A 23,394-nucleotide genomic window follows, 5' to 3' on the forward strand; every position below is an offset into this window, starting at 1 on the left:
ATGGAAAGAAATACGGCGACTGATTCTGCACACTACATTTACAATCTGTAAATGAAATCAGAAATCCCAGGAAACATTTTGATTTCTGCTTTAACCTTAGAGTCCAAATGAGGATATCTAAACAGCCCCTACAGGTAAAGGCTCTTCTCTATCCTAAAAATGACCTAGCACTCTTGAAAAACAAAAGAGAAAAAAAAAAACAACAAAAACCCCAGCAGACTCAGACCTCATCAAAAGACCTGGAAACTTTACAGTCTAAACTTCCTTGTTTTCTTCTTCAAAGAAAAATCTGCATCAATGCAGCAGCAAATTCTAGATGAAAGCATGATGGTCCAAAACCACTAGGAAAATTCAATAGTCAAGCGATGCGATGTTTTTCTAATAGCATATTTCCTCTTTTTGGAATTTCCATTGATTTCAAACTACATCAGAGAATGTTATAAAATGGAAGACATTTTTACGTAACAAAATATAGAAGAATTGTTGATGTTTCATTTGAAATTTCCATTCCAAAGGAAGAGGAGAATGGAAACTTTTAATTTAAATAAAAACTTTTTGTGCAAATACAAAATGTTTACATCATCCAAAAATTAAATATTTTGGTTAGTTCTATTCCCAACCCAATACAAATTCCAATGTCCACAAATCAGCATCTGAGACCCTCTGAAACCTGGATCTGAACTCTTCCAGCGCCCAGAGGGCCCTAGGATCTCATTTTAACCCTTTCTCTGAAGAGTGAAGTGCATCCGTGACAGAAAAAGGAAAAACATGCCCCTCCACATGTGGTCCTGAGTACCTCTGGCACTAAGCAACCTGAGGTGTCTTCAGACAAGTTTTTCAGAAGGTCAGTGCCTTCGTCTCTGAATCCTTCTCTATGATTCATCCTGCTGGCCTAAATGTAGTGAAACCTAATTGCAAAGTTGTCCTTTCATCTGATCTATTTACACTGAAATTCCTCCTCTGAAAGTCCTTTCGGGAAATCTCTCTCTGTTTTTCCTTCAGGCTCTCAGCCAGGTGCAGGCGTCACTGTGACCCAGCTCCCGAGGCTGCTCCCGAGACATGCAATTGAGGATGGTGGGCTTTTGAAGGATGGAGATGGCCAAACTGTTACTGCATCCACTTCTCCCTGCTCTGTGCCTTTTGTTGCTCAAAATCCACAGGAAAACCTCCTGCTTTGCTGAACATGCGTTGGGAGCTCTGTTTGTCAGTGCTGTGGCAGCTCACCAGCTTATCACACCCTTCTGCCTTTTGCTGTTGATTCCTCCGTGCTCAACCACCCTCTCAGAAACACGGCCAGCCTCCTCCTTTGTAGTCCTGCCTCGGCAGAGATGAGCAGACGGTACCTGGATGACAGGCGGGAGCCCACGCGCTGCCGCTCTCCTGGGCCCCTGGAGGAATGAGAAGTGCTGGGAAGGATCCTCAGAAATTCTTCTGGGTGGGACATGGGGAAAGGGCAAATGCTTTCAGCAAGACCCATGGCATGAGTCAGCTAAGAAGCTGTTCACAGTTTAAGTGTATGAAAAGCTCCATGTGCGGGAAAGGAACATGGTAACACTCTCCCCTCCCTCTCCTGAGAGCCTCATACGCTTCCGCCTGTAACGCACGGATTAACAGAAAATCTGCTATAAATATAATCAAGCAGCTGAATGGCATCCCAACTTAAACCACTCTTCTAAAACAGCATCCGTGCTTCCTAGGAAAGACTGTAAGTCCAGCTTCCAAAATATTTCACCACCTCTCATTGAAAAAAAAATGCCTAAAATAATCTACAACCTGTTTTATTTCCTTTCCTCTCTGCTCATCTACTTCTCAGAATACAAAAATCAGTCTCTGGCCTGTAGCGCTCTCCCTAACGGCTCTCAAAGCCATTCTGTTGCTGGAAGCAACACAGTGAACCACCCAGGCAAAGCCAAGATTTTATGAGGGTTTAGGCAACAAGCAGGCGGCCAAAGCCTCCCCTCTGCCAGCCCCCTGATTAATCTGCTTCATGAGGTCAGCGATGGAAACAATCAGACGGCGACGGCCGGGATGCACCGCGCTCCTGACTGCTCAGGCTATCTCTGCTTATGAGTGCTGGAAGGGGATTTTCAGGTGCTGTTTAGACACACATATACATGAACTTTGCTTGGGTTCAATCTAGCTCATACATGAGATCACTGGAAGAAATTGAGAACCAGTTCCAGGAAAAAATCCCAACATTATCCGCCCCTCAACTCTTCTGCAACGCAGGGATGTGGATGCTGTCGGCCAAGCCAGCCAAGCGGAAGCGCCAGGCATGGAGCCCCAGATGGCATTTAGGCTGGATGAACCCGTGCCCAGCTAGTTAGAGCTGTGTTTCAACTCTGAAATTAAGTGCACTTCTGAAAGTTTGAGTGCTCCTCAGAGATTCGGTGGCTGCACAGGCAGGTCCTGTCACTGCCCTGCTGCTCTGCATGGTCCGGGTGTGGAGAACCCCTGGCACTGAAACGCAAAGCATGGAAAGCCCCTGCCTCAAGGAGATTTGTTTGTTCTCTGCAACTTTTCTGTCGAATCACGGACTAAAAAAAACAGCTGGTGAGCCACAGCAGATGAGAAAAAAAATAAACCGTGTAACTGAGATGTTCAGCTGAGTTTTTTGTGTGTGTGCGCTGATAAATTCTGCTGGTGTAAGGAGAACCCCCTTGACAACTTTACTGAACTGTTATCGTTAAAATTAACTGTAGTATAAAACTCTGAAGAAGACTCAATAAAACTCCCCTTTTCCTCAAGGAAGCCTGATTGCAAATGCAATATGCTCCCAGAGTCTATGCTAACTACAGAACATTTTTTTTTTTTCAATCTTGCAAAGTCCAGCTATTTGGTTTTTCTATTTCGGCAAACATTTTCTCTTCCATGCTCAAACCATACTCTAGGAAGTTATTCCATTTTAATTAAAAAGAACCAAGCTATCAGTTGAAGTGCTCAAATCCTTTTCTTAATCTGCCCTATTACAAGAACCCAGAGCAAGACTGGGCAGTACTTAAACGCTGGGCTGGAGGGTGATGCTGGGGCTATTGCAGTAAGTCACCAGCAGCTCAGAGAATTTTATCTGCAAAGGCCCCTGACAATTGTTGCCCATAGTCGTTGCATTTGGAGACCATGGAGAGTAGGTGTAAATCCTAGGACCGCAATCTAGCTAGCTGTGTCAGGAACAGGCACATTCTGAACCGATGCAAGTCGGGAGGCTGGCGAGTCTACGAGGAGCGAGCTGTCCCTTGCCAGCAGCGGATCACGGTGCAAAACCCTGGGGGATTGTGTTGGCCCTGCTTGTTTAACACCTCCCCAGAAGGCAAGCCTGGCCCAGGACAGCATCTAATGAGCTGATGATTTGGTGTGAGACCCTCTGGCTCAGAGCTGAGTGCAGGCACTGTCAGTGGAAGGGGCTATATAATGATCCAGACAGGTGGTCATTATTAAATATTCCATAAATTTCCAAATGATCCTGCAGTCATTTCCAAGCGAAGCAACAGCAGGAGCCAGGAACGAAATTCCAGTAGAGTCCCTGCGTAAATTCCTCCCTTTCGCTTCCCCAGAGCGCCTGGTTCAGCTTTGTGTCACGAACAAGTCAGCAGGTACGCTGTTTTTTCATGACTACGTTCCCCTCTTTGGAGTAGTGAAAAGTAACAACCACATAAAACATTTCGGGACATTCAGAATGAGACATCATTCTGAATCAGGTAGTCCTGCATGCGAGTGCTGTTGGGAGAATCTTGGGTTTTCCCATGAGGCTTTTGGTGTCTCACAAACTTCTCTCAAAGTCTTGGATTTTCATGTCGTTGGTTAGAAAGTTTCACTGTTGCCACACGGGAAGACATCTCGCATCAGCCATTAGTCAAGGTGAAAGCTTTTCCTGCCTTGCCAGGCATCTGCATGGCTTGGCAGGGTGAGGATCCTCATCCTCACAGATCCCACTCCAGCACCCGCAGGGAAAGGCAGGAAGGAAGAGTCTGGGCACCTAATGGCCTCGCTTCTACTCTCCTCCCCTCTAAAGTCAGCATTACCGCAGAGATGAAGGAAACAAAAAGCAAAGACAGCAAACAAGGGGGCCGGCTGTTATCGACACAGGTTTTCTCATTGCAACAGGGAAGATCATCGAAAGCAGCTTGAATGATTTGCAATCACCCAAAATGCTGGCACTGGAAATGCCCCGTTTTTATGCTCCCAATTTGAGTGACTCCATGCACGATTATGATTGCTTCAGACTTTCCTCCCCCTCTCCCTGACAACTTGTAATTCACCCCAGAAACAATATCATCAAAGCCATTCTCAAAGCCTTTTCCGTATTATATAGTCCTCATCCACCCCCAGGTTCTCAAGATTTGTCTCCTGAATGAAGGCCATAAATCTTTGTACAGGATGGCAGATCTTCGAGTATCTGAGTTATTATGCAAACGCAGCCCCAATGGTGCTTTTCACTGCAAGTTGATTGGGATTGCAAATGAAACACCAGTGATTTACAGGACTGAGTGCTTCCTACAAACAGGAATTAATGCTATTCTCTGACCTTGAACCCCAAGCAGGATCCCTGAACTGTATGCTAAGACAGCACATGTCTGGGCTGGGGCTGAGAAGCTGCATTTCATCCCAGCTGTGCTGCCCATTTACCTGGTTCTCAGAATATGAAGAAAATCACCATGGTCCCGTTTCCAGCACTCTGGGTATTACTGGATAGCTCTGTTCCACATACAGCCCGTTTCTTAACACAAGAGCTAATTTAAGTACTACCACATCTAAACATGAAACTGGTCCCTCTGCAGCGTCGTAAGGACCATGATGAGGCAGGCAGTGCTTGTGCTGGGCTAGAGGGATCCAGAAAAGCTGTGCTCACCTGACACGAAGGCCACTTTCTCCTTCAGTATAGGAAGGACATCAGCAGCTTTTAAGCCATCATTTCGAAAAGAACCTGCAAAACAGAGGAAAACAGGAAAGCCACATTAGAAGACAGCATGTCCTTGCTCCCAGCTTCACAGACACTCCATGTTTCTCAAAATCAGACTGGAGAAAGTCTATAAGTTAGATAAAAGCACCAAGAGCCAGATCCTAATGGCTGATACACAAACAGCATTAGCATCAATAGAGATGTATTTGTAAAACGAAAATATAGAGAATCAAGTCATTGCCTTATTCCTCAGAAGTTCTGAAAGATTAACAATTTTTCCACCAAGGAACCAGATTTATTCCCGCTGCCTTTTTCACAGACCATACTATCAAGCCTTGCAGATGCCCAGGTTGCACACGAAATCAGAAGCCCTCTCCCTTCACTTTCTGAACACAGTGCAGGCAAAACTGCAGAGAACATTGCAGCACATACACGTCCATTTAGCATCAGCCCTGGAGACAGATTTGCACAGGGGTTGGGTTAGAAAAGGCTTTTCCCTTTCCCTCCTTTCTGCTCTGCACAGCACGGCTGGAGATAAAATAGTTCGAGGTGGGGACCGCGCTTGAAGGGAGGAGACACTCCTTACAAGCCAGCCAAAGTTTTTTCCTGGGTAAGAAGTGGTTTGTAATTCACGCTGTTTGAGTCCATGTTAAATACACCTGCACGGGCCATTGCCCTTCCCTTCAGAGCCAAATTATTTCATCTCTTCTCAAAGTTCACCAAAGAAATCTTGGATTTTCACTCTCCTGGAAGCCTCAGGAAAAGAATCGCTGATGGTTTCAGCCACCAGCAGCATCCCTCTGTTTTGCAAAAGACCAGTGGTAACGGATCACCCCACGGCAAGCCAGAGACCGCTATTCCATCAGTGCTATTACAAAACAAAAGGTGGCTTTGAGATACATCTTTGCAGTAGCTCTGAAAAATAATTCATCCATCAGTGGGTAGTGAATACCCATCAGGAGGAGTGAGCTTCAATATGACCTTAAATCTATTCCAGCTCATTCAAGAGTACAACAGATTTGAAACTGTATTTTTACTTTCTGCCTTTCACGGGCAGGCAGCAACCACCATTATTCTGAGATGGTATTAGCGCAAGAGAGTCTTCTCACTAAGCAGCTTTCTTGACTGGCTAGAAACTGGGCAACGTCAGTCCAGCCATCACACCTTCCTTGCTGAACACAGCAGATGACACCTGACCTTCAGAGCCTGGAAGTGGGTATGGGAATAAAAGCTCCCTCCAGTGTGTTGTTATCCATTTCTTGCATCACGCAGCCTGCAAAGGTACAGTGGTTCAACCCATGCAGACATATGGAACAGACAGGATGAAGACCATAACATCCATTTTCACCTGCAGCTGAACCTGCGTGCCTACAAGCATTATTATTACGATGGCTGAGTTACTGTTAACTGCAAATGAGGGTGCATTTGCCATTCACAGTCAGTTTGTGCAACAAGACTGCCTTGTACATGCAAATACGTCCCTCATGGGTGGCCAAATGCTACGTCTACCTCTCTATGTTCCCACATGCCCTCAGACACCACCTTCGCAATATGCAGCTCCAGAAGATGAGCAAGTTCACCAGCTGAGCCTATGCTCCTGAAAATCAGCAAGCAAAGGAGTGAGATAATTCAATGCAAGGCCAAGACCAATGTCACTGCAATTTGAACAGGCACTGGAGCATGGTCCCAAAAGATCCCTAAAGAGAAATTTGTGTCAGTGAAGTGTTTTGGGACCAGAGAAACTAGCTTTGGTTGCTGAACTCTTTCTGTGTTCAAGTAAGCAGTACTTTGTGTGCTCTGTGTTAAATATACGAGACTTTGCTATTAACTTATCCTCTTAAGAAGAATAATCTCCCAGATCCCAGGCCACGGCTAGCTCTCACATCAAAGGCAGGAACCATCCAGCCATGGGCAGCGTTTGGAATTTAAGCAGCTTTACATATAAGCATCTCATCCAGCCATGAAGCAAATGAGAACAGCCAACATGTTAGACACATCATGATGGCTTGAAAACACTGAAACAAGAGTACTGGGCCAAATTTCTCCAGCTGCAAGATCAGCAGTGTCAGTGCAAGCTGAGTTTTGGCCAATATTTGTTAAACTTGTCAGGGAAAAAGCAAAGTAAATTCTTAGGCACTTAACTGTGCAGTAGACATTATACAACTGAAGTACTAGTGAACACTACCAAAAAAATGCTAGTGGGTGTGGTATCTGTGTATATAAAAGATACCATAAGGACTTCTTAGCAAGAGCCCATTTTACTGAGGGCTGAAGGACAATTTCAAACACTCTCTCAAAATGACTGCATCTCACAGAGGCAATGCACATGGAAACCAGGTGAAAAATGTATGACTTTTAAACACAGTCATCTCCTGCGCTGCAGCAGGGCAGGCTGCAGGCAAGGGGCTTGCTGCTAACAGCCCTGATATCCCAACTGTGCACAGGAAAGGCAAGAAAAGACACAAATGGGGACAGTACTGACAGAAGGGGTTTTCACCTTTCTTAGTATCCCCCAGGACAGATCAGTCATACTCCAAAATGGAGTAGATCAGTGTCTAAAGTAATGCCCTCGCTGTGGGTGATGTGCGTGCTCACCCAAGTGGCAGCTCACGACCCACAGATGAGGCCACAGCCACTGCTTTCACAGGTCACTCCAGCTTCTGACGAAATCCTCACGTTAGCAGCTACATCTCAGAGCATGCTGACAGGTTTTCCAGCAAGGGCTGGGGGAAGGGATGCATGAATGGGAAAACCAATGGCTGTAATAAGGGCTCCAAAAGCAACAGCAAATCTGTCTCCAGGAGGGCCCAGCACAGCAATGACGCATTCCACAGTTCATAAGTTATTACAGGCATACCCCTAATAATGCTCATTTTCATCCTATCCCCCAGCTGTTTCTAATACATTTGTTTTGTTTGTTTGCGTGCTGGATCTGAAGCCACGTCTGCATAGCACCATCTAATTTTTGCCACAGAGCCCTGGGTATACAACCATCTAGCCAGCTCATTACTGGCTGACAATGAATGCTTTACTTGGTACCCTGCCCTACACCTCTCTCCGACCCCTGTAAGACCCTTCTTTGGCAGCAGGACAGAGAAAAACAGATGGATGAAGGAAGGGCAGGCTGAACACTGAGCCATCCTGCACTGGTTTGCTGGTTCACTAGCATCGTCAAAATGGGACTACCCAACAGTGCTCCTCTTGCCCTTCTACTTGCAAGTCTCAGCATGTCTGCAAATAAGCCAGAGCACTACAATCGCCTCTTTACCGAAACAGCTGCAGAGAGCGCAGTGCCGATTCCCAGTCACCCTGTATCACGTCCTGGCTTAGTCTGCTAGCCACATAGCAGGGACGCTACGACTACCCACAAGCTTTTATGACTCCAGTGACATGAGAAGAAAACACACCATGCCTGCAGAAGCAGCTGACAGAATAATGTATTGTTGTAAACTTGTAAACACTGAAAAATTAAGAAGTGGATCCTCAGCATAGCTGAGTCACGTTTCGGGGCAGAGCAGCATCGCACGTGCACAGCCAGTCTCCTAGCAGGGATTCCCTGTGCAGCAGAAGCAGCTCAGTTTTAGGCGAGATGCTGTAATGAGAAGCCAGCGGGGTGAGATGGGAAGCTTAAGGCATGCTTCCACATTAAAGGCAGCAAACCTAAAATGGGGAAAAGAAAATTCCCCACACAAATGCCTCAATTGACCTGGGGAACTCACTGCCGTAGGATGTGGAGGTCAACAGCTCAAGGGGCTTCCCGAATGGGTTGGAGATCTGCAAACAACAAACATCTCCAGGGAACTGTAAAGATTAATAAAGTAAGCAAGACTTTTAGAAAGAATATAAGCCTACAGACTTTGGAGTGAAAGCCAAACTCTAACTCTTGGAGTGAAATAGAAATTATCCCTGGGGAGAGCCCTGCGAGCTTTAGGATTTCTTTCTCTAAGCAGAGTGCTGGGCCTCTGTTGGAGACACCATCCTGGGCTGGATGGACCCATGGTCTGCTCCAGAGTGGCTTTTCCTAGAAAAGCTTCAGTTCTAATCTGAAAAATGCAGCTCTTGGCTTTAAATAAAGATCAGCTGCTGGAAATATGGAAATACTTTCTATACTTAAAAATGTACGCGTAGGCAAGAAGGCAGCCTCCAGTCAGAGCACCGCATGGGGCTTAATCACTTGGCTCCTGATGCCTTCAGCGGGAGTTGTTCATCCCAAGTCCCATGCAATGTTTCAGGAAAAGCAGCCCACATTCTCATAATTCTCAGAACAGATTTGACTATTTAAAAGCTTTGGCATGAAATTTCTTTAACCAAACAAAACTGAACTCCTTGGGCTAAACCCATTCCTCGAGGAACTCTACTGGAGTCCAGGAGGCAACAGTAGGATTAATCTGGTCCATATTGTTTCTTTCTTCTTCCCTCAGTAAAGGCCTCTCCTGTATTTCTTCCCCCCTCTAACCTGGTTTTTGGAGCAGTTATCTCCTAGGTTTATCATAGACTATTTGCCTTCCTACCTCTTTTTTTCCCCTCTCCAAGCCTCAGTGGATTTTATTTTTGTTTGCAATACGGTAATGTCTTGGCTTTCTATGACACACAAACAGAAGGGACGTCTGATGTGAGCGGAGAGAGGCAGAACAAAGGAAACTTTATTATTCCCATTGTAACATTTGCAAACTGAGACACAGAGAGATTGACTTGTCCTGTGTCAGACAGAAAGTTTGGACAGAGCTGAATCCTCATTTCCCCAATGCCTCTCCAATGCTTTTCTCATACAACCATCCCTTTGTTTTCTGGCAGAATATAATCCTCCTTTTTCTTCTCTTTACACTTCTTGCGTCCTCCTCCAGCCCATCTCTCTCTACTATTCTCTTTCTGCATTTCTGCCTCAAATATTTGCTTTCTGTGTGCGCTAAATCCTCTTTAACCCCTTCCTCCCTTTCCTGCACACTATTGTCTGTCCCCACAGGGCTGTGAGCCTTCCTACTTTGATTTCTCTGATTTTCAACAAGCCTTGGAGAGAGGTTTTGGCAAGGGCTGCTGGGGCCTTTCCCACTGGGGTTTTGCTGGCTGAGGTTCATTGGTTCAGAGGCAGAGAGGCCACAGCATGGCACAAGCATTTGGCTGAATAGAGCAACATGTGCTCCGGACAAGTATTTTAGCACCATCTGGCAGAGATAAATGGGGCTGGACACTCTGCATCTGCCGATCGCTCCTCCACAGACAACAGCCTGATCCCTGATGCAAAGAAAGCATTTTAGTGCCCTGAGCCCCCTAGGAACCCGCAAGGCTCTCCTGCTCCGCTTCCCCACTGCAGGCAGCAGAAAAGCAGGTTTTGACTTCATAGAGAAAGGAAGGAAGGGGAGATCAAATTGAATTGAATCTAAAGGCAGCACCAGCCAGAAAAAAAAAAAAAATTAAACTGTAAATATCATTACCAACTACTATTGAAGATTAAGCTAAAGCCATATATTTCACTAACAAAGGTTGCTATTCTCCTTAATAACCAATAAAAAGTAATACTTGGCCTCACAGGAAGCATTTACAGCCCTAGGATGGCAGGTGAGAGTGTGGTAGGGGTAGGGTGAAAAGCACATTGGATGAGCACCATAGCCCTGGGGCAAGGATGGCAGCTGTCCCCCTCCACCCTCAGTTGGCTTCCTCAAGCAAGAACTTCTCACCTGATGCTCCTGATGTGTCTGCCCTTCCTAAACGAACCAGTGCAGCAAACAGACTGTCTGCATTCAATATACCTTGAGGAGTGAGCATGGCCACAGTATGCAACACTCAAAAAGCAAAAGCTAACATGGACTTTGCCGATATTCTCCGTGGAAGCATAGCTGGCATCGGCTGTGTTTCTTATCCCGTGTAGAGCAGGGGCTAGAGCTTGCTTTCAGCTCTGCAATGGAAATATAAATATTCCCTGGGACCTTTGTAGACTCGTGATGGCTTTCCTGCTATATAGCTGAAGACCCACCCAGTATGTAGGCTCATGGCTGAAGTCTACTTATTTCTGTATGTGTAAGTGTATATAAACACAGGACAACAGACATACAGGTATGCAAAGGGGGCAACACGTACCTCATAGGGGATCCAACCAGAATCTGCTGTGAATCTGGTACCTAGTAGTCCTGTTAGTCTTGTACCATGCAAATATTTTTATGCCACCAGATCTAGTGTGCAGACTGACACAGAGACCCATGCCTCAAAAGTTGCAAGAACCATGGACACCAAGAAAATGATCTGCGCAGAAGACTAATCCTGCTGCACCACATGCCAAGCACTTCATCCCAGCTGCGACAGTTATCCCAGTTATACTCATTACGTCGCTGCATTTATTCTAAAATGAAAAGATGGATGTTGGTTTTACATGCAATACTGAGGCTCAGTCCAAGACTAATATTATTTTCTCTGTGTTTCCTTATTCTGTCCTTCCTTTTTTTAATTATACACCGGTACTGCTCGCTGGAACATCCTTCTGGTCACAGCTATCGGGCGGCAACACTACAGGCTGCCTCCGCTTCCAAGTTTTGCCAGTGCTTGTCAGAGGTCCAGCCACTTTTTTGCCCACTCTCCACCAACAGGTTATTCCCTCTGATTTCCCATTGCTTGAACCCCACCAAAGGGAGAGCCACTGCCAGCATGGCCCCCTTCCAACCCCTGCCTGTAACACCGAGAAAGGCAGGGCTGGGGTTTGGGGGAGCTTGCTAATTGCTGAGATTGTTATTCCTTCCACGAGGTACTTGGCAGCATCGAGCCTCCCAGCACAGCCTTTGAATGTCCACACATTTAAACAGTAGCCTCGGCTTGAAAGCACGCCAAAGAGCAGGCAAGGCTTCAAGAGAGATACCGCCGCTCACAGCAAGCATGTAAATTCATTAGCCTCTGCACACATACGCCGTGTTCAGTTCCTAAAGCCTAAAATATCACACCCTGTGCATCCCACCTAAACCAACTGCCAGGCTTTGCCTTTTCATACAAGGTACAAAACTATTCAGAGCATCAGGAGGATACGAAATCAGTGCACAATCTGTGGCAAAGGTTCTGCTTCATCTCCATCCATGGGGGATTGTATTCATTTCAGTTTAAACATACACTAATAGAGATACTAAGAGAATGCAATGACTGTGAGACAATCTTTTATGCATTTCCTTTTTATTTTCATCAGGACATTGGAATCAGGCTGAGATCTTTCAGCTCCTACCCTTGGAAAAATAATTAGACATTATAGGTAACCCCATGGATAGCACATCTGACTGCTAGTCAAAAGACTTGGCTCTATTTGTGGTTCTGCTTCTAAATTGCTTTGTGATCCTGAACAAGCTGTTTTAACTGTGCTAGATCTTGGTTTTCCTCTCTACAGAACAGGAATAATCACTGCAGACATTAGTAAAGCGCAGTCAGGTCCACAGATCTCAAAAAGCACCTCACAAACATGAATTAATTTTGTCTCAGAAAACCTTTCTGAGGCAGGGAGCTGTTGCAGTGTATTTTTATAGACAGGCAAAAGTGAGGCACCGGCAGTAGGGAAGACTTGTTTTGGTGATCACAGCAAGGACCTTTTAGGGAGGAAAAGGAGACGCTAAAAGAATTGGAAAAATTAGGTCATTTGACACAAAATCCTGTGTTTTATCTTTTAAGTGTGCAAGGGATGGATGTGCTGTCCCAGAGGGAAATGAGCATGTTCAGCACCTTGAGCTTTTAGCTATTACATATCTTGCTGTAGACTGCACTACACAGCAGTGACCACCCAGACGCAACAGTCGTTTATGGTGTTCATAAAAAGCTACCGGCCATTGGTAATCTGAAGTCACATTTTAAGTATTGCCATGGTCTCTGCCCATGCCTAGCGTGCACGGATACTTTATTTTCATTTCACTTCCCTCTCAATTACAATTGGATTCCTTATGGAAACATTCCTCAGAATTTTATAATCCTGTAAAAAGTTTAGACCTGCTGATGGATTCCTATAGGAAGGATGCCAAGTCCTCTGTGAAACTGTAGAGGTTGGGTACCCAGAGTCTCATCCTCTATTAAATTCTGTAGGTCAGAATAATTTCCTTTAACTGGCATTGGTTTAGTCAACTGGCTTTTTCCAAAAAGCTGCAGCAAGGCATCAGCCAGCACCTGTCACGTACCAGTGATGTGCTCAGGGCTTCCCATCCATTCCTCAGAAAGCCTCCCTCTTAGATCTCTGAGGTCCCCAGCCACCAGTAACTTCTCTGGGACAAAAAAAAATAAAATAAAATATCTAATTACGTACAACATTCAGGAGGCACTTTGCTGAAACGCCAGCCTTACAAAGGAACCATATGCCAGTGCCTCAAGTGTGCTTTACAAACATCTGCCTCTCAGGGGGATTTCATGCCAAACAGTAAGAAAGCAACTTTAATTAGAGGCCAATTGAGATCCTTGTCCCAAGGCCTGTGACTTCTCTAAAACAGAAAAAAAAAAAAAAAAAACAAAAAAAACCCAAGCAAACAAAGCAATTGCATTTGCCTCTGTGTTTAAAAAAAATCTGTACATTTTCTCTTTTAATGCAGAGCACTCTTCTTAATTTTTCTGACAGGGTTCAATGTGCCCCATCCAAACAGACACACAGGCTAAGAAGGTTCCCATTGCCTTCAGAATGATCCCTGCCCAGGAAGGATGGTTGTGTGAGTGTCCGGTGGGTTTCAGTCAGTGAGTTTTGGTTGTGGTTCATCCAGCATTCACAAACTAATGCCTCATTATTAATTAGGCTTACATTTCCCTCTGTCTCACCTTGCCTCAAATCCCATCTGATCAGATCCATTTCTTCTTTTGCTCATCCCCTTCGGTCCCTCCTTCTTTCTGCTAGGGTTTATGATTTCATCTTGCAGCTACTGTGTCATCCTATGAAGCTGAATTTTTTTTTTAATTTAACAAAATGAAAACACAAACCTGCAACTCAAAGGGGAGTTTTTCCTTCCCATGCACGAATTCCCCAGTCACGGAAAAAGCAAGATTCATGCCCTAAGCTGCTGAAATGGGGCAGGCAAGTAGAAACCATCCCTGCAGAGGGGTACGTGGGTGAGCACCCAGAGCCCTGCTGGGATCACAGGGGTTGTCCCCACCCCTGAGTGGGACACGGTTCATCGAGGACAGGTGGTCACAGGCCTCTGGGTGATGCACCTCCAGACAAAACCAGCCAAACCAAGGCAGCAAGAACAACAGAAGAAAGCACGCCAGCTAATGTCAGGTGCAGCAGGTCCCCGCTGGGACACAGGGGAGGCTCGTGGGCTACACTGTGATGCTGGGCTGCTCCTCACAGCCCTTACCTGGCAGCAGGACCTCCCTTCACACCCCACTCTTCTGTCCTTATTTCCATTTCCCAGGGTCTGCTCCTCTGCAAACCAACCTAAAAACAACCCCAGTGCCCCGACAGGGACCGTGCATAACCCACTTGCAGCTGACCTCGGATTGCCCAGAGCTCCCTAATGAAGCACCAAACTGTAAGGCGGCAGCAGCAGCAGCAGCTCCTTCGAGGGTCTTGCAAGGAAATGCTCTGGGTGTAACAGCCACTGGTTTAACTTCTCCAACAACATCCTAAAGCTAAACAGAACCAGGGCAAACATCGTACATACATCAGCGGGAGGGGGAAGGCAAGACGCTCACAGGACTAAATAATTTATCTGCCCCTCTTATGGATGCTGACATTTTTGACGCACATTAAACATTAATGAAAATAATTTTATGGATGGCTGAGTTATGCCAGTCAATGCATAATCTCCTGCCTCTCCACCTGCCCCTTTCACCCTCATCTGGCTCCTGTCGTGGAGCGCAGCCACTTGTAACTCTGCCCCCTGAAAGAGCCCGGCCTTCCCCAGATGCCAAAGAGCAGAGCAAGAGCACTGAGGGGGCTGAGCAGACCCCAGCAAACATATGGACGGGAGCCGAGCCCACCAAGCCCTAACCCCGCTCCTGTTAAATTCACAAACCTGCTGTTTTGTTAATTAGCTAACACGAGATGCTGTGAATCATTTCGGAAAGCAAATTACCTCCCTGATTTCTAAAGCCTCCTAGCCACATTTTTTTTTAAACTTACTATTTTTTCCTTCTCTCAACGTATAAATGCCAATTAAATTACTGCCTGCCTCTATTTAATCTAATGTTAGCCTACTCGTATTTTCAGCCGCTCCCTAATGCCAGTACGGCCCCTTACGCCCAAATCTCTTTAGCATGCTAGCATAAATGTTTATAGCCCTAAGACTTACTGCTGTAAGAAGCTTGACATTTTTGTGGTAAAAACCTGCAATGTTATTGTACTGTTGAATAGAAAAAGATCACCAATGGGTTGAAAATGCAGCTTTCCTTTAGTTTGTTCCAGCTAAAGACACATAAAGAGATGACTGGGATTAAAGCCTCGCTGGCTGTCTGGATCTCTTCCTGGACAAGCAGTCCTTAAATTTGCTGAAATGGTACTCACCAGAAGGTAGGGTTACACAAAGCCACTGGGCAGCCTTCAAAGACAGAGGATACGCATTTAATCCCATCTCACATATCGCATTAGACTGTGAGACTGCACGCCAGAGTTACGAGAAATACATTTTTCATCCCAAAAATACTTTTCTGTATGGAAAGGGCTAAAATATATCTAACAAGATTATCACCTAAACTCAGTGAATTGGCTTCTTTTCACTAAGGGGGAGCTTAGAGCTGCACAAATAACTGGCTACAGGTTAATGAGATCTGACTGATCTCCAGAGGGTGCAAGCTGCTGCTCTATACATCCCGGACAGCTGGAGTCAAATGACCATCTAACTCATCCTTAAAACACAGGGAAATAGTTTGGGGCCCCTCTAACCAGCCCACCGCCAGGTTGCGAATGCAACAGCCACAGACCTGATATTGTCTCCTTTTTTTTTTTCAACAGAGGTGACAGAAGTGCAATATATTGGCAATGATTTTTTTTTTAATTTCACAGATTGCATTATAAAATCCTTTTCCCATACACATCTTCCCTTCTTCTGAAAGGATTTTATTGGTTGGTGGTTTCTCTCATTTCAGTTTGACTAAACAGCATGCTCTGCAAAAACTAGCAATTCCAGGCAGCAGAAAACTGTCACATGCAAAGTGTCAGTAACAGTCCACAAAGTTCATTAGAAAGGTCTCCTGAAGACAGTGAAATTACACACTGATCACAGACAACATACTGCAGCCTGCGCTTTCTTACCAGGCTCTTGCTACAGGCAGCTGTCGAGTCTCATTTGAGTGCAACACTGAGGAGAAGACCCCAATCTAAACCCAGCTAAGTCAACAAAAGGACATTTATTACCCTCAGTAAATTAAAGGTGAGGGGAAAACATAACTCCTCCTTTCCCCCACACCTCCTACTGCAGGTGAGATTTCACAACAGTTTTAATAACTCATTTTTATATTTTTCCCCAGGCAGGAATCCATCCTGCGTACAGATCTCATTTGAGGCATCCCTGCTCTCCAACATAAACATGCACCCACGCACACCTTCCCATATTTTGGCTCTAGATTTGCTGATAAAAGGACAGACCTTGTCCGTGTTTCCAGCCCACGACTCGGCCCGGGGTTTCCATGACCTCCTCCTGCATACTCCAGCTCTGCTGCTGGGATGATTTGTCCGTTATGTTAGTTGTTCAATAACTCTTAGGCACCGCCGTGCTAATACGGCTTTGGATAAATGACAAGTCACACTCAGAAGTCAATGTAACATTAGGAGCGGTGACAAAGCAAAAATGGCAAGTTAACTGCACAAAGGAAAAGAAAGAAATGCACTGATATTTTTTTCTGCCTGCTTCCAGAGCAAAGGCAGAATGAAAGGCAGACTGGAGAGAACAGATTCATCATGCTTTGGCTTCATTATTATAATAATTAATTTATATTAGCAGGTGCACATTAAGAAGATGTGTTTCCACCCCTCTGCCACCACCAGCTGGTGCAACATGCGTGTGTCAGTCACGGGAAATAGCAGTTGTGCCGATGCCCCTCGCCATCCATCTTACGTCTGCGTCCTGCCCTGCCTGCTGCTTCGTTATGGGATCCAGTCAGCATCAGTGGCACAGGCCTGCAGAAACGCATTTGGAGAGCAGTTTCTACCCAAAAGTGCCTAAAATGGCCAGAGTTACCCATGGTTGGAGACAACCAAACACATAATGGCATTTCCCATATTTCATGGCAGCTAACTGATGGCAGAGCATGGGTGTAACAGCCAGGGATTTTAAGCAGGACATATACAATAACCTTCTATAAACCTGACATTCATAGACATGCACTGGAAAAGCAGATAGGACTTTCCGGCCAGAACTCTTGTTCCTGAGGAACATATCATGGCCATGTTCATGAGTGCACAGATTTCTGTTTTGTACCTCATCCAGTGGGTCCCACCGCAGGATTCGGCCCAGTGCCCACCAGCAGGGTTCAGGGATATTACATGGAACCGAGAGGGCCAGAAAAATACCCTCTTGGTAATGCCTGCTTAAATTTTGCCATCTGATGAAAATGCAGCCTGTGGAAATACATCTCCTCTCTCTACCACTTTCCAGGAAGCCCTGTCAAACACTGCAATATCCATTTGCAGCAAGGTGTACATTAACTCCAGATTGTCGAGACACATGACACTGACTACTAATGAAAGCTGTGGGATAAAGCAATAATGACATGCTTGGGAATAAAAAATCCATACTGAAATATTACGGAAAGAAAGTTACCATGCAGGAGAGGTACAAAATTCAATTTTCTGAGTGCTATATTGGCTTAAATGATACAGACAAACAACCTTTTCACAGCCGTGAGATGCTTCTTTGGAAATTTTTTGTGAACTCACGCACAGAGAATAACAAAGAGATAAATGGTCTCTTCTTCCCCTGCACTGAAGAGCTACAGTGCTGAGCACACTGCCTGCTAACAGACCACTGACAATTAAGGATCTGTCACGCCAAGCAGTGTCTCTGTTTGCACGTATCTCATCTGTCCGTTACTATCGTCCTCAGCCACCGCAACACAACCGCGCACAGAAATTCTACGTTATGAGAATAAATACCCATTGAAGGCAAAGCGGCAAGTCAGCTGAGCACATAAATCGCCCAGATTCTACCCCAGGACAAGAATAATTATCTTCCCAAATCCACTTAAAAACCCTCACTAAAGAATACTTTCTGAAGAGGTCAAGCCCTGATGATAGATAATACTTTCAAATGAATCTTTGTTATTGCCCAAACACAAAGAGCCGTTTTAATGCACCACGACAGAAGAATGCCTCCTCCAGGAGCGAGCTTGCCCGCATTTGTACAGATCATCACTTAAGAGTTCTTCAGTAAATCACATGACTTTGTGGCTTTGAAAGGTTGCACTTTGATGTCCAATGGACAGATGTCGGCATAAAAAGACAAGGGAGGAAAAAAAAGTCCAAGCTCAGCGCAGCCAGCAGTAATTGACCAAACAGCACTGAGCTTGTGTGTGGAGACCAAACCAGCAACAGGAACCGAGCTACCTCCTCACCCCTTGGCTTCCAAAAACTGTTTAGCAATGGTGTAGCTACAAAAGTGCCAGTAAGGCGAAGTGCCCCAGGTCACCGCTATCTGCTCAGTGACTTGGCTATGTGACCACTTACACCAACACAAGCTCAGGAACACCCACCACGGGTAGAAAACAGGTACCCGGCAAAACAGTGCCCCAGAAGTTGTAACACCACTTAGTCCGTTGGGTGTCAATTGTTTGAGGAATAGTGTGTTGTAGCTTACGCTACCACTGTCACTGCTGTTCCAGGGATAAACAGAAGGCTTCTGTCATCAGTGTTTTCAATCCAGCCCTTTTCACAAGCACTGCTATTCAATTATAATGATTGTTTTGTTAAGTGTGGTTCTACTCGGAAAACTGACTCCATAAAAACGGGATCATGGAGTTCATGTTTATTGCATCTCAATGATTTCCAGATCAAACACAGGCAGTTTACAAGTAAAAAAGATGTTTGGTTTGTTTTTCCAACTACCAGGTCTACAAATGCATGCTGGGATCTAGAAGTTAAGTTGTCATCTTTTGGCTTGTACAACTGCAAAAGGAATGAAAAAGAATTCCGCTTGCCCATTCCCAGAGCGGCTGTGTATTTCCAGCTTCAACAGAGATGATAAGGAATAAAAATGAGGACAATATTTTCAAACCCACTTATCTAATTCTGTGCTTCAGGGCTCCAGAAAGGTAATCTGATTTTAAAAGCTACTCCAAGGGCAACTTGAAGTGACAAAACTTAAGTACCAGTTAAAATCTTACTGCATATTCAGGTACCTAAATAGCATGTACCTAACTTTAGGTACCCATTTTTCAAAACCGTTACCCTTAATTTAGTCAGCAAATTAATCAGATTTGCATGTGATTACACATAGATAGCAGATCATTTCAGTAGGAAGGTGCTATTTTTATATAGACACTTGTCGGAGCAGAATTGCATGTTAAACTAAAATTTATGAATCCGCAAGCTGAGTCTGTATTAACTATTTGACAGCTGCAAATTACTGCATTACAAACATCGCCAACTTGCTTACACAGACACATGTGTGTACGTGTAACTTAGCCATTCCCCAGCTGTCTGTACGTAAAAACTCAGCATTGCAGGGGTTAGCAGGTTTCCCTCATTGCAAATCCTGTAGGTCATGATCAGGTGCCTGAGCCCCACTGTCATTCATATGAAAGAAACAAGCTGCTCTAGGGGCAGAGGGGCTCCTGAAACCTGGTTTGCTATGGATTAGCTTCCTATCACACTGACAGACAGATCCTCCAACTCTTTGTCATGTTCCCTATGAGCTCCCTACAGCAAACCCTCCACTTTTCAGCCATGCCTTTGCTTGTCCCCATTGCATCCTCCCAACACATCCACCTCTTTCCTTCTGGGCTCCTGTGGCAACTGTTCTTGGATGTCACTGGTCAAACATATATTACATCCCCAGTGTGGCTCTGTAGATCCCACTACAATGGTTGCCTTGAGCCTTTCAAACATTTGAAGGAGTCTTAGCTAAAAGCTGTATGTGAAACATGGATTTATGGACGGTAAACTGAATAAATCCCTTAATCAGTTGTCAAGTAGTGCACCCCCATGACCCATCGCACAATCACGTTAATGCTGACCATCCCACCTAGATCTTGGCTTTGCGTCCTCCTGCCTTGCGTCTTTGGGAGCTAATGGCAATGTCTGATGGCAACCAAAGAGATAATGCAGAAGAGCTTACAGGAAAAGTGGGCTGAAAATAAAGGCTGGGAACATGGCCAGCATTTACGGATGTACTAAGTTAACGAGTTCAGAGGGTCTTTCCAAAATATTAGCCAGTTCTACACACCTGGCCTTTCCACACTGCTTTGACAAGCCTGAGGTGCTTGCTTGCAGGGGCAGTCCTGCTAGACCATTCCCGCAGCATTACTGCGGCTCTCTCCTCTTCTCCATCCCCCTCCCCCAAGGACAAGCAAGGGTGTTTAATTAAATTCAAATGCTATCATTTTTAGCTAAGTGTAAAATTGTTGATTTGCAAAGCATGGTGCCTGGCTTTCATTATTAAGGAGTGCTGTGATCAATGCAACATCAGGCCAATTACGGCAGTTATGGCGCTGAGAGATGTATTTCTGTTCTCTGTCTCTCTTTGTACACTCAGGTAGAAAGCAAAGGAAAGTGCAGCAGCAAATGCTAATTGCGCTGCTTAGGACATATTCCCTCCCAAGAAGCTCCTTCCAGGGCCCCTTCAATCACAGAGCTACTTGGTGCCAGGCAATTGCCAATTCTTTCCCACTCCAGCCCCAGTCAAGCTCTTGCCCGTGATGATCAAATCTGCCTGGAGATTTTAGAAACCCATAGTCAGGCAAGACAAGGTTGTTGCTCCTGCAAACAAGCCACTGCTGACTTGTCTTCATAAACTGTCAGGGGGATGCTGAAATGAGCACAGTGAGAAGGAATGGGTGTACTTGTGGCTCACTCCATCCTCCGGATGATATTTTCCCAGCACGTAGTCACAGCTCGTGCTATTTGAGTCATCCTCATCTGAGAATGCAAATACTTCCCAACTGGCTATATAGCATTTCTGCTTGTAGGCTTAGAGCTCGGCTTCTCTCATGATGTCTCAAGCTGACCTGGGTCCTGGAAAGCCAGGGGCCATTCGACGTGGGGGGGAAGGTTCGGGATATGCTCTTTGTGCACTTTGCAGAGAAGGAGCTGACAGGACAAAGATGGACGTTGGCAGCAGATCTCGATGCAGGGGCTGAAGGAGCTGGGAGCAGCTGCCTGTGGTACAATTTGGTCTGATGTTTGGGCAATGTTGCCCTGAAGAATAAACTTCTGCCCTGGAAAAGCTGATCCTCACACAATGCTGCGGGAAGGGTGTTATTCCAAACCCTGGTCATGTAGCAATGGAAAAGGCCTTGAACAACCCTAATTTTCCTCCAGATTGGGCTCAATATGGTAAAGTCTCTGTTGTAGAAAACTGGCCAATGCAGCTGCCTGAGGAAGGGTGGTAGACAATGAAATGCTTTGGACTGCAGGGAAAAGGGAGCACTTCCACTACCACTGGCTTTAGACTTTGGATTAAACCCTGTCCTTAGTCATGCTGATGCAAAGAGCAGTGATTTATCCCGCTGAAATCATCCTTCAGTTGCACACTTCTGTATGACTTTCTTCACAGTTTCTCTGTGAATTATTTTCATTCCTTATAAGAAGAAATGGATATGCCTTGCCATTTACAGCACAGGACTTTGCACAGTTACTGACTCAGTTACTGCTGGATTTGCAAGAAAAACTAACATTAAAATGGAGTTTAGGTTGAGTAAATTCAAATACCTGAGAGCAAAAGTAGCATTTTGTGGGAAGCTATAATTATTCAAGACAACCAAGAGAAATCCAGAAAATTCAGAGCTGAGTTCAGTGGAAAAGCAAGATGGGAGTCAGCATTGAGGCATACCAAAAGTTGCAGAGCCTTCAGGGATGCCAGGAAGCAAGTGCACAGCTGTGGTTAGTGTGCAGTACTACTGATAGCTGCAGATTAACTTGATATTGAAAGCCCATTTCATTTTTTATCTTTCCCTTATTAAATTAATTTAGGATGAGAAAAAGAAGACCACAGAACTGTCTGCTAAGAGTAACATGCAGGCATACTGCATTATTCTGGCAATAAAGCCATCATGGACAATCCCTTGGCTGAAAGCCTCAGGATGTGTATCTTACTCACAAGTTGCTTATACATTAATATAGCCCAGAAAAGAGTCACTGCCTTATAAACACAGGATGTTTCTAACCTTTCATTTACCTATTCTCCTGCAAAAATATAGGAGATGGTGGAGATGCCCAGACACCAGAGCAAGTCCCAATCCCTTTCTGTGGCTTGTTTAAGTGAGCTCTCCGGAAATTAACACTGAACCCATACTTGTTTTTATTCCTTGGAAGGAAATGGCCTTCTCTTTCTTGGCGTACCCTCTCCGAAGGCCTGTGAAGGAAGTAATCCATGTCACAGTGAAGATGATAAAAGCTGCAGGTGGCCCAATATGTGAGACTTTCCCCCAGCTCCATGCGGCTCTGCCTGAGGTCTTGCTGTGCCAGCTCTGGTCTCCAGGAAGCTCTGACATTTTCCCTGATGATCCCGAGATAAGGAAGGATAATGGTTACTGGGGTTAGTCTGAAACATTTGCTTTTGAACCCCGGCCACAAACATAACATGTGATCACACGCAAATCGTTTGCTCTTCCTCCATCTCGGTTCACCCATATGCTGAGGACAGCGTGTTTCCTTACCTTCCGAGAGCAGCCACACAGCCTGGAAGCAGCATCTTGTCTTTTCGCCGGCCAAGAAAATTTCTTACCATCAGTGCTAAGTGGGTGTTTTCTCTGTGTGGTTTGCTCAAAGGGAAATTAAAAGCCCAAAAGAAAAGATGTAAAGCTGTTCTTGAAATAAAACATGTCCATCTCTAGAAAACTGAGAAAATATTCAAGTGCCACTCATGTAGCAATGCTGCCAAGTAAAGTCTCAAGCAATTAGTCTGCTGACTGCTTGAACTGCACTGGGTGTAATCTAACTTGCCATCAGTCCAAGCCACAGGCTGTTTCCAGCACATGGTGGTCACAGAGAACTATTCTCAGCTGCCCCCTTGGCCTGTTTCGACCTGCTGAAGACCTCCAGGTGCAACCCACCATCCAGTGCCAATTTTTAGTAGAGTAAATGAGAAATAAGAGTGGAGAACACTTCATTCAGAAAGAAAACCAGCTTGTCAGAGTCATCCCTGAGCTTTCAGCACACACATCCTTGAGCAGGATCGCTTGTACACCAGAGCAGCCGCCGTGGAGAACGGTGTGCCTGGAGGCAATGTGCATCTGCTGTGTGGGCGAAGCAAGAGCAGCATAGGAAAGCCAAGTCCCTCCTTGAGGTCACGCTTGGGGTTATCACAGGCTCAGGATAAGCCCCTCACCCCTTGCGCAGAGCCCTGTGCCAGGCACCACATTGCCTCCCCCGACAAAGACCAGGACTCCATCAGTCACTTGCTTATCCT

At 45.4% G+C, this 23,394-nt stretch overlaps 1 protein-coding gene across 2 annotated transcripts in view; it reads right to left on the reverse strand.

Moving 5' to 3' along the window:
• Nucleotides 1–23,394, reverse strand: part of KALRN (kalirin RhoGEF kinase) — a 508,172-nt gene that overhangs the window by 339,801 nt on the left and 144,977 nt on the right. For both annotated transcript variants that reach the window (XM_086751416.1, XM_086751415.1), the window contains one exon: nt 4,847–4,921. In XM_086751416.1, coding sequence (XP_086607542.1) covers nt 4,847–4,921 — 75 coding nt within the window. The remainder of the gene's footprint in view (nt 1–4,846; nt 4,922–23,394) is intronic.

The sequence above is a fragment of the Chlamydotis macqueenii genome, chromosome 6, assembly GCF_036417535.1.
Source record: "Chlamydotis macqueenii isolate bChlMac1 chromosome 6, bChlMac1.mat, whole genome shotgun sequence".
In the NCBI taxonomy this organism is placed as follows: Eukaryota; Metazoa; Chordata; class Aves; order Otidiformes; family Otididae; genus Chlamydotis; species Chlamydotis macqueenii.